Source organism: Solea solea, chromosome 8 (genome assembly GCF_958295425.1).
Source record: "Solea solea chromosome 8, fSolSol10.1, whole genome shotgun sequence".
Taxonomy (NCBI): Eukaryota; Metazoa; Chordata; class Actinopteri; order Pleuronectiformes; family Soleidae; genus Solea; species Solea solea.
The window spans coordinates 16,048,202-16,059,596 of record NC_081141.1 but is presented as its reverse complement, the minus strand read 5'-3'; the positions used below and the strand labels follow the sequence as shown (position 1 = coordinate 16,059,596).

The 11,395-nt window shown below is 41.8% G+C and overlaps 1 protein-coding gene across 1 annotated transcript; it reads right to left on the bottom strand.

Moving 5' to 3' along the window:
• Positions 1 to 2,995: 2,995 nt before the first annotated feature.
• On the bottom strand, positions 2,996 to 11,016 carry LOC131464158 (chondroitin sulfate N-acetylgalactosaminyltransferase 1-like). Its single transcript, XM_058636506.1, has 11 exons — positions 10,795 to 11,016; positions 10,044 to 10,106; positions 8,453 to 9,025; positions 8,243 to 8,343; positions 6,792 to 6,970; positions 6,012 to 6,228; positions 5,716 to 5,817; positions 5,043 to 5,224; positions 3,787 to 3,881; positions 3,619 to 3,700; positions 2,996 to 3,510 (listed from the first exon to the last, which is right to left on the bottom strand). The coding sequence occupies exons 3-11, from the start codon at positions 8,813 to 8,815 to the stop codon at positions 3,236 to 3,238; spliced, it is 1,596 nt and encodes a 531-aa protein (XP_058492489.1). The 5' UTR covers positions 8,816 to 9,025; positions 10,044 to 10,106; positions 10,795 to 11,016; the 3' UTR covers positions 2,996 to 3,235.
• Between the last annotated feature and the right edge of the window lie 379 nt (positions 11,017 to 11,395).

Sequence of the window (11,395 nt, the reverse complement as noted above, 5' to 3'; positions counted from 1 at the left end):
TGTGTGTGTGTGTGTGTGTGTGTGTGTGTGTGTGTGTGTGTGTGTGTGTGTGTGTGTGTGTGTGTGTGTGTGTGTGCGCGCCGTTCGGGTGTAGTTTTTTGTAATCATTCTTGAAGGCATTGAGCCAGGGGTCTGAAGGTCAGCCGTTCGGGTGTAATTTTTTGTAATAATTAATCAACGCATCGAGCCAGGGATCTGAAATGTCAGTATGTGTATCAGGAACTACGGCTGATCCAGGGTGCCGAGTTTCGGACTTGTGCGCCCTTCGTAAAGTTCAAAGGTGAAATGTCAGTATGTGTATCAGGAACTACGGCTGATCCAGGGTGCCGAGTTTCGGACTTGTGCGCCCTTCGTAAAGTTCAAAGGTCAGCGGTTTGGGGATGATCTGTGTTATTCGGCCTTCACCCTCATTTTTGTGTAATAATTAATGAAGGCATTGAGCCAGGGGTCTGATTTTTAAATATGTGTATCAGGAACTACGGCTGATCCAGGGTGCCGAGTTTCGGACTTGTGCGCCCTTCGTAAAGGTCAAAGGTCACCTGTTCGGGTGTAGTTTTTTGTAATAATTAATCAACGCATCGAGCCAGGGATCTGAAATGTCAGTATGTGTATCAGGAACTAAGGCTGATCCAGGGTGCCGAGTTTCAGACTTGTGCGCCCTTCGTATAGGTCAAAGGTCAGCCGTTCGGGTGTAGTTTTTTGTAATAATTCATAAACGCATCGAGCCAGGGGTCTGAAATGTCAGTATGTGTATCAAGGACAAACGCTTGTCCAGGGCGCAGAGTTTCAGACCAGTGCGACCTTCAGAAAGGTCAGCAGTTTGGGGATGATCTGTGTTATTCGGCCTTCACCCTCATTTTTGTGTAATAATTAATGAAGGCATTGAGCCAGGGGTCTGATTTTTAAATATGTGTATCAGGAACTACGGCTGATCCAGGGTGCCGAGTTTCGGACTTGTGCGCTCTTCGTAATGGTCAAAGGTCAGCCGTTCGGGTGTAGTTTTTTGTAATAATTCATAAACGCATCGAGCCAGGGGTCTGAAATGTCAGTATGTGTATCAAGGACAAACGCTTGTCCAGGGTGCAGAGTTTCAGACCAGTGCGACCTTCAGAAAGGTCAAAGGTCAGCGGTTTGGGGATGATCTGTGTTATTCGGCCTTCACCCTCAGTTTTTTGTAATCATTCTTGAAGGCATTGAGCCAGGGGTCTGATTTTTAAGTATGCGTATCAGGAACTACGGCTGATCCAGGGTGCTGAGTTTCGGACTTGTGCGCCCTTCGTAAAGGTCAAAGGTCAGCCGTTCAGGTGTAGTTTTTTGTAATAATTAATAAACGCATCGAGCCAGGGGTCTGATTTCTTTCTAGTTGTATCAGTGTTGATCATTGAAGGCCAGAAGCATCTTTTCTCTGCCTATTTGAGGCTTACAGACATAATATAGAGATAATATGGGTGGGGTTGGGGTTTGGAAGCCCCATGGGGACCCATATTAACCAAAATTCAGGATTAAAATTTATGTGAGAGTGTTTGATGTTTTAAGTCATTTTCATCCTCACAGAAATTTAAAAAAAATTTAGCAGTTAAAACCAAGTCTCTAGACCACTCAGAAAGGGTGGGTCCCACCAGCAATCACCCAGACAGTGGGCCTCACAGGGAACTAAAAACGCGTGTGTGTGTGTGTGTCTTGAGTGATACAGTACTGTATTCTTGAGTGATACAGCTCATAAGATTTATACTATTGCCTTGTAATGTTGAGACAAAACAATACTTTTGCAAAACACTTCAGTGTCCAGTCAAAGCTATACCCTAAATAAAGATCTGCTGACTTAAAAAAAGAAACAATTAAACCCCATGATACTTTTATAATTATACTGGATCAATCACTGAAGCATGACAAAAGTTTTTTTTCTGAAAGGTTAATTACATTTACCCAATTAGATTGTAAAGACATTTTTGGTAATTATGGCCTGAGCACTGACTGATTCATAGGCTCTTTTATATTAAGAAATTTTATTTTTTACATTTTAAATGTTTATAGACAAGTTTGCTGAAAAAAGACAGATGTCATACATGACTTATGACCCGTGGAAATCTATCTCAACATCACGACAATCAACCTCCTGTAAGGTAGAGCATAGAAAAGAGAAGCGTAATTTCCTCTAATTTGTACTTCACTAATTGTGTGTTTCCACCGGCTCGGCTCTCTGTACTTTTTTTAGTACCTGCTCTGGCAAGGTTCCAAGTGAGCTAAGGCGATACTATGCATGACATTGCCGAGCTGTAGATCAGTTAAAAAGACTTAATCATAAAAAACATTTAATTTAATCTCCAACAATTACCAGGGAAATGTCGAAAATCAATTTAAATCTATTTAACAGAGGAGTCTGGTGTATTTAGCGACAGCACTGCTGATTGCGATTGGCAAGCCGCATCACAAACCCTGCCGCTGTATTTCTGTCCAGTGATTGTGCCAGACGGAGTCTGTGCTCCAGTCATGCAAGAAGTACTGAACAGATATTTTTAATTAACTGAGTCTAATGATTCAGTACACTGCAAACAACTGCTTTACAAGTCACTAGTTTGTGTGTGTCGCGTGTAAAACGGAGTCACGGCAGTTTCATGCAGCCATGCAGTGATGGCTCCGCCCACGTTGAGAAGGTACCATTTTTGTAGTGGAAAACCAACCTAAACCGTGCTGAAGCGAGGTGAAGTGCGGTAAACAATAGTACCTACCATGATCAGGGAATTGGGGGGGGGGGGGGGGGGGGGCGCCAGACTGTCCCCCTGGAATCTAAAGGGAATTTTCATTGTAGTTTGACGTATGACAGTCGTTTGTGTTAAATCACCACATGTATTTTTTATGTAGATAAATGTTACAGTAGAAATGTAAAATGGTGAGGCTCATGGAGCAAATTAAATGCCTGTTAAAACAGCAAATGAGGCCCTTGTTTTCATGCTTGAAAAATGGAATGTTCATTGTTTTCATTTCTTTTTATTCACACCACCAAAGCAAATACATTTACAGATCATAAATACTTCAGTTCTTTTTAATACTAGTTCCATTAAATTAAACCACTCATTGAAAAAAGTTCATAAGAGACAAATATGCTATAGATCACATTCTTCATGTTTTTTAATAAAACAAACATGTTTTGGTGTCAAATTATTGACTGTTGAAAACAACTTCAGTAAAGCACTGTTCTCTTCCTCCACTCGAAATGATCATGAAAACCAGAACATCATAGCACTCTTTTCTTTGAGTTCAAATGAGCCTCAAGCTCTCGTTTGAAGAAGAGCTCCCCCAGCTGGCCATGCGAGGCCTCGCTCATGGCTTTGGTCTGCATGCACATCTTGTACTTGTCTGGAGGAAGCTCATCTCCACACTTCTTCTCATGCCACAAGTGGAAAAGGCCACGAGATGGACAGCGAATTACCATCAATTTGCTGTGAAGGTACTTCCTGTACAAGTGCACGTCCTCCAACCCCCAACCTTTGATACTACGATCAAAACCACCTGCCAGGAAATATCCAGACATGTAGCGTGAGATAGAAATATGTAATTGCAATTAACTCTTCACATTATCAAATGGGGCAAATTACTGATGAGAAGGTAATTAATTACCTATATTGATGAAATCAGACCGGTACTGGCATGTCATACCGAACCCAAAGTCTCTCCAGAATCCAGTTTCCTTTCTTATCACCTAAAAAAGAGTTAACTGAACATCAGCCTCTTATGCTACAGTTAATTCCGTTGTTTGTATGTTACTGATTTTTATTTTTAACCCACCAGCTGCTGTTGAACAGAGGGACGCTGTGTCTGGTTACTGTAGATAATGGATGGGTTGTACTGACTGAAGAGTACAGGATAGTAGACTTTCTTACCTGCAGATAAACACAGTTAAAACGAGGCGTTTTTCATTTTCATCTTCACAGGTCTGTTGCCCTCTCACTATCTTTTAAAGCCCAATCAGTCACTTCTTGGCCATCGTTAAGCTTTTTTCAACTAAGGCTCATCGACAAGGTGAAGGCCTGTCTCCCTCGCAAGGTCTTACAGACACTAATCCATGCTTTTATAACATCTCGGCTGGATTATTGTAATTCTCTGTATGTTGGTTCAGACCAGTCGTCTGTCCAGCTGGTCCAGAATGCTGTTGCTAGCCTTTTAACAGGAAAAAATAAGAGAGACCACATCACACCACTGGCTTCCCATTTGTTTTTGGATTGATTTTAAAATGTTATTGTTGGTTTTTAAAGCTCATTTGTTTGGTACCATCTTACCTCACGGAGGTCTAATAACAGGCTGCTTTTAGATTTGCCAAAAACCCGAGGCGATCAGGCCTTTTCTGTAGCTGCCTCTAAACTTTGGAATGATTTACCCATGGAAATTAAATCTGCCATTACCATTGAACATTTTAAATTGCTTTTAAAGACCAACCTCTTCTCCTTGACCCTCACCTCAGGATAAGAATAGTCAACCTGGACACTACTATTTAATTTTTACCATTTTACTATTCTATTATGTCTCTATTTTACTGTTTTACATCTATTTTTCATTGATTCTATTTTTTTTTATTATACATTTTATGTTGCTGTGCCTTTAAATCTGTAAAGCACCTTGGTCAACCTTCGTTGTTTTTTTTAGTGTGCTCTAGAAAAAGGTTGACTTGACTTCATCCTGTTGCAAGGACTGGTTGTTAGTATGAACAAAAGTAACCATCAGGTCTGACAAAAGAAATTAATAAATACTTTGTGTGCGTTGTTGATAACGGGCCTGAACAGGCTGCTTGTGTGCAGTTGTAGTGATGACACTGCAATGTTTCGGCCTGTCCACCTACAGTCAACATAAGGACATATCTCACAGATCACATTTAAGTCCTTTCTGAGCTCTTATCTGGTCTATGTGGTCATGTACCAGTTTGATTTGATATATCCACACTTGATGATGCAGTCACTGACTCCACCCCTGTCTGAGCCATTGGTTATGCCATTTTAAACTAGAAATATGAACATTCACTTTATTCAGGCTATCTCTGTGTCACTCACCGGGCTCTGCGTTGAGACGACAGGAGGTTAAGAAGTCAGCTGTGAAGTGGATGTCAACATCACAAAAGAAAAGCAGGACGTTCTGGCTGCGCCTCCAAGCTCTGGCGCCTACTTCTAAGCCTCGACCACGAGAAAACTCCTCGTTCAGCTGAATCAGTGTGAAGCCCCTGAAGTGAGTCTCTCTGAGGGAGAGAAGAAAGACATGACATAGGATGATCAATACCGTGCAGTTCAACAGGTGATCTGGTGTTACAGTAGTAAACACAAACAAATAGACAATAAGTCTCATCAGAGTGTTGCAGCATCACATAGTTAAGAATAGCTCCTACAGTGTTTTGTATCCAACAAGTTCTGCATTCATGTAGATTTTATTGTCCTGGCTTACACGACAGAGGGACGTATTTGTTGTTTGCATAATTATAACCTCCTTTGGGTTTCATTTGTCTGTCTAGGAGTGGGGGAAGTGGTTATGGGCCCAAAAAGAAAAGTAAATAGATTTTAAAGGTGATCCAGGCGTGTATCGATACTGGGAAAAATTAGATTTATTATAGTAATAATAATTGTTGTAATGACACACTTTTTCTTCATGTTTTTTTTAAGAGATTAAATTAAACTGATACAACAGTTGTAACTTCATGTTATGTCATTATGATCTGTAAATGAACTTCATTACCTGGTGGTTTGGTCCAGCACAACTTTCACCTGGTCTATCTGATCCCGCCCAAAGTAGACGATGGTGAGATGAACCCTGCCGTCCTGTTGGATGCACACTTCTCTGAACCAAAAACATGGGACAAGGTAAATGTTAGACCCATTTCATCCATTTCTTTTGTACTGTTCTGTTTATCCTCCACTTGAGAGTGCACGGAGAGCTGGAGCCAATCCCAGGTGGCATGAGGTGAGAGGCAGGGTCACCCTAGACAGGTCACCAGTTCAGTGAATGTGTGACAGTGTTAATTCACTTAATACCTGAAATTACTGATGAACTGCTTGAACGTGTCCAGCCTCTTGGAAAGTGGCACGATGAAATTGATGAGCATTTTGCGCGTGTCCACACTCTCGCTCTTCACCTTCATCACGGGGCCGAAAGGCCTGAAGAGCACGAGCTGCGTGAAGTCCCGTGGGCCGTCGCCTTTAAACATCAGCTCATAAATGGTCCCTCTGTCCCTCTCTGTACGAGTTAAACCTGTGGCAGAGAGTAATCCTTTGTAAAACGCTGTTTGGCAACAAATTAACATTTGAAATGTTTGTCCATATTGCATCAAAGGAAGTTAACATTAGCATAATATACATAATATCAAATAGAAAATCTCAATAGCAGCAAAACAATAGCAGCCTGGACTAGAGAAAGCTCAAACCTTAGCCAAGGCTCCCCCTATTTTGCAAGGTTAACAATGTTTTTTTTATACTGAATCTGGATCTAGATCACTAGTAAAATATAATTATTTCTTCCTGAGGCCACAACCATTCCTAGAAAATGTCATCAAAATACTGTTTGAATTATGCTGCTCAGAGACAGACAAACAAAAACAGGTGAAAACATACTCTCCTTCAGGGGATATAATAATGATGCTCAATGAAAACAACCGTCCAGTTAGACCATCATCATTTCAGGGAAGCAAATTATGTAGAAAGCCAAAACCACACACGATTGTGTAGACTCTCTACTTGTCCTCATAAAAACTTCCAGTTGTTTCCCAGTCATCCAAGTCTAAACTAAACATGATTTGAACATTGGTGTTTTCTCACCCTCTATGAAGTCTGATGGGGAGAATGTTTGCTTCCGCCTGGTGTTGTCTGTGTGTTGCTGAGGTCCATTCAGAACATGCAGTGCTGTTTCCACTGTACCGATCAGCTCGTCCCTGTGGTCTTTCCTCACAGGCCTCTCCTCAGGATGACGGGTCAGACCCATCTCCAGCTGGTACAACCTGAAAGATGTAAAAAAAAAACAAAAAACAATAACAACAAAACTCGCTCAGACGAGGCATTAGTGAAGACTTTATGTCAAAAATATGTTATTTATGCCATTTACGATGTTGCTCAACTTTCCTAGCTTTGGCTTTTTGTGTATGAAACACTACCCAGACCCTTTTATCTCTTCAGATATTTTCAGGTGCACCATTTTGTTCTGAAACAGATCCATTACTCTTAATAATGTAAGTTATGTTGGGAGAATCTGCTGGAAATACAGCCAACCCAAAAGGAGATAATCACACTGCTGATACATTTTCCTCAATTACAACAAAATGGGAGGACAAACTGGGGATGAAGATTGGTGGACTGAGGCATTGGAGAGGGTAAAAACATCTTGTGTCTGACAGATCCAATTTAACGCAGTTCAAAGTAAAAGCAGGTTAGCGTAAATATTCCCAAACCATGACTCATAACTGGATGGGTGGGCTTGTTTGTGTATTTGTCTTTTACTTTGTTTCAATGAGGAACACTCCTGTCGTCATCATCAGACCATTTATTGAAACTAAAGGAAATATTGTAAGACTTGGCGATGATGGCACCACCCTTCAGATGCTCCCTGCAATGGCCAAGCAGGGAAGAATGCTGGAAGCCCACACACAAGTGCAAGTCTAAGCATGACATTTAATAACATTTTGAGCATGACATCTTGTTTGCTCACGCCTCCTCCTGTGAAGACACTCTGACCAATCAGTGGCCGACAGTCCGCATGGTATCGGCTCAGCTCACTTGAAACCTCTCCATAGCAGGTGCTAGAAAAAGTACCAGGTACTATCGCTAATGGAAAAGCCGTGCCAAGGCGATCCGTGCCAAGGTGAGCCGTGCCAAGGCGAGTCGTGCCGGGACCATTTAGTGGAAAAGCAGCATTAGACTCTTATCCACAAAAGTTTGGAGGCTGGGATGGCGGCAGCAAAACTTTGTTAAAGGCAGCATTAGTGTAGCAAGAAATGAATGAGGCTGGAATGTTGTTCAAATGGACTGCTTTGGTGAGAAACTGCCGGCAACTAGAGCGTGACCAATACATTGGAGATGGAGCGTATGAATACCATGTCCTGCATGCACTAACACGAGACTTCATTTTTGTGGTTGCTTGGATTTTTTGGGAAATTGGAAAATGCAAAACATATTTGTCCTATTTGTGTGTTAGCCTTACCATATCTTCCCCTGTAATTGTGTTTTTTTAAAGACAAAACTGCTTACTCCCAATGTCAAAAATCTGTCGCACTCACCTGTGCAGAGTTAAAGTGTCAAAAGGAATCACTGCATATTCACTGGTCAGCTTCACACCTGAGTTTACTTCTGCCTGGTTCAGCTGGGAGCGGAAGAATTCCTTATAGACATGATGTGACATTTATTACTTCACCCAACTTTCTTCAGCCACGGTTGATTTCTCAACCATCAACAAGGACTATGCAGGTTTTTTTTTTTTGTTTCCATACCTTCAAGTCGGACTGGGTCGGGGTTTTGTGCAGACTCTCCAGACCCTGAGGCAGAATCCCTTTGGTTTTTGCTTTATCCAGGGACTCCTGGAGCTGCTGCGTCCTCTCTTCTAAAGCCTCCTTCAGCTGGACTATCTGCTTTGTCAAGCTGTTGATGTAATGTCTGTGAGAGTCCTCCCTCTCCTGCAACAAAGCCATGTATCCCTCCTTGCTGGTGGCCTCTCCAGACCAAAGCAAAGTCTGCTTGTTGCTCTGAGACACAGGTTTACAGGCCAGGAGGTAGAAGAGAGACAGACAGCAGCAGAGGCCCACCACAATGAGGCAGACACGGGCCGCCAGGGCCAGCAGCCAGCGTGTGAACATGGTGGATTATTTTCTTAACAAATTTTTACACGCTTGAGATTTCTGTGCTTCTGTCATGTGGAGATGCACCCACGAAAAGGATCAGCAACCCATAGAAGTCCATTTGTTTTCTCATGTTGCTTGCATCCGTCCCCTCCACAGGTCGCATCTTCACAGGGCATCTGGACATTTATTAATTTCAGTCGTCACCAGTCAGTGTGTTGAAAGTCCCTACAATGACAGAAATGTATATATTTTAAAGCAGTGTTTGCCAATTTAAAATATAATCCTGGACCTGACCTATAATCCTGTCCTGTTTTGACCCTTGGTATATTTCCAGTGTTTGATTTATGTAGCCTTTTAGTTATTGTTTGGACATTATCCTGTTTTGGTCCTGTCTATGAATTCTTGTTTCCATTTATCTTACTTCAACTTCAAGCGTTATTAGCATCACCAGAGCAGTAAAAGCAAAGGTTGGAGGAAAGTCTGTGGAAAAACATCGAGGGACCATTCAGATTTATCTGTGACACTTTTGGGCAGTGGGTCCCGAACTTAAAAGACCTTCGTTTTGATACCAACGTTTTGATAGTTGACATAATTTCAAAATAAAAGTGTTTTGATATGGAACGATAAATAGTTCACAATATAAATGTATTTAGGATACAAAAACCATAAAGAAAAAACTCATCATGAATTGAATTTAGCCTCTAAATTTATGAATTTATGGGACTGCATGTGGCCCACGGGCCGCGAGTTTGAGATCTCTGCTTTGACCCCTCAGGTTGATCACCATTCTAGTCAGTACCAAGGATAATCTAATCCAGTCTTTCCAAAGTGTAGTTTTGCAGTTTTGGGCCTTAGATTGTGTAATAAAATATCTCCTATTGACTAAATTCACTGAAACATATATTCTTTATCAAATATGGTGTCTCTTGTAAATGTTTTAGTTTTTTTTCTGAATCACATTTTATTTTTAAACACAACATGGGGCTTCTCATGGAAGTTAGGTGTCACCATAGAATTTTGAAAGCACAAGGACGGATCTATTGTCAATCTATGAAGCCGATGTGGAAATAATAGCTACAACAATTAAGCTTTGTTCACATTTAATCACAAGAAAGGCTTTACAAAGAGACACAGGAAACCAGTAACAACCCAGAGAAACCAACCCAGTTAGTCAAGGAGTTAACGTTGTCCTGATGTGCCTCGCTTTTTTATTTATTTATTTTTTTGAGAGCAGCATATTTACCAGTCCATGGCTCTCGGCCGTGTCTCCTTGCTGTTGGACTGTTGGCCAGGTTTCACTTAGCTGCTGTAAAATGCACAGAAAGAGAAATAACCTGATGTTGTATTCACTGTGAGTGCCACGGCGTTGAAGGTCACAGAAACAAGCATTTCTCTGTGTATCTCTCCACCCTGTCTGTATGCATGTGTGTGTGTATGAGAGAGAGGGTGTGTGAGTGTGTGTGTGTTGCCATCATCAGTTTATTCACAGCACAGTTGGCTCTTTATTGCTCAGGTAGAGGCTGATCTCATGAAAGACTTACTTATGTTTTCCAGGTCCACACAAGTGCTGTGTGTGTGTGTGTTCATGTGAGAGTGAGGGAAACGTGTCTTGGTTACATGGTAGGTTGCATGTATGCATCCACATGCACTCGCACCATGCAGACCAATTTAATAGCAGTCCACCCATAGGATCGGTACTTTTAATAAAACACTCGCCCTTATTTTTGGACTCTGGGTGCCATAAAAATCCCTTTCACAGCATCAGCTGTAATATTTCAACTTTGGTCGTAATCACTCGTCTCTCGTGCCTCATATAAAGACCTTTCATCAATTTTAAAACGACTGCAAACCCTTCATATTGCCGTCATCTCTGTGGAGCACTACAACAGGCAGCAAGGTGCTCATACAGTAGATCATCATCACAATCTGGATCATGCAAGAATGGACATTTTGACACTCTTTAAAGCTTTAAATATAAATGTAGCAATACTCACCAGTTGCTGTGAATCTCAGGGAAGTCACGATGAGTTGTCCGTCATTGTGAAAAATGCCCTGTTTTAGGTCAGAAAACGGTGTCTCAATGTTTACAGGTGTCTTTTTCCGGTCTGGTAGAGCACTGTGTTTTTGTTAGTGTTTGGAAAGTGAGAAGCTGATTTGTCTAAATATGATGCAGCAGCTCTGCTGCTTGTCAAAACTGAGCAATGAAGTGAACCTTACAGCAGTGGACTAGACTGCTGAGGACCTCCTTTCCCCACTCAGTCTCCACCTTTCCCAGCACCTCTCCCTCCTCTCACTTCAACCATCAGACCCAGTCTTCTCCTTCCTTTCCCTGCGGTATCTCACACCATCTGCTTTCATGAATTCCCTCACAGGACCTCTGAGGCTCCGTTCTACCCCTAACTCTAAATTAAAAGGCGACTGCAGTGAGGAATGCCCTTCAGACTTCAATGGTGTGCCACCTGCAATCAGTTGAGGGGAAATAGCTAGGTACCAGTCAGATCCCACCAATGGCACCGGGTCTTGCACATTTAATGAGGCAGCAGACAGATGCTCCTTGTTTCTGTTCTGAATGATGAAGTTTAAGCTGCAGTTTTT

What these genes read in the sequence shown, in the direction of transcription:
- LOC131464158 (XM_058636506.1), bottom strand. Translation starts at nt 8,815, where the DNA reads ATGTTCACACGCTGGCTGCTGGCCCTGGCGGCCCGTGTCTGCCTCATT. An exon ending in CAGTTCATCAGTAATTTCAG is followed by an intron (nt 5,818 to 6,011) that starts GTATTAAGTGAA and finishes TTTTTGGTTCAG; the next exon opens with AGAAGTGTGCATCCAACAGG. An exon ending in CCTCTGTTCAACAGCAGCTG is followed by an intron (nt 3,701 to 3,786) that starts GTGGGTTAAAAA and finishes ACTCTTTTTTAG; the next exon opens with GTGATAAGAAAGGAAACTGG.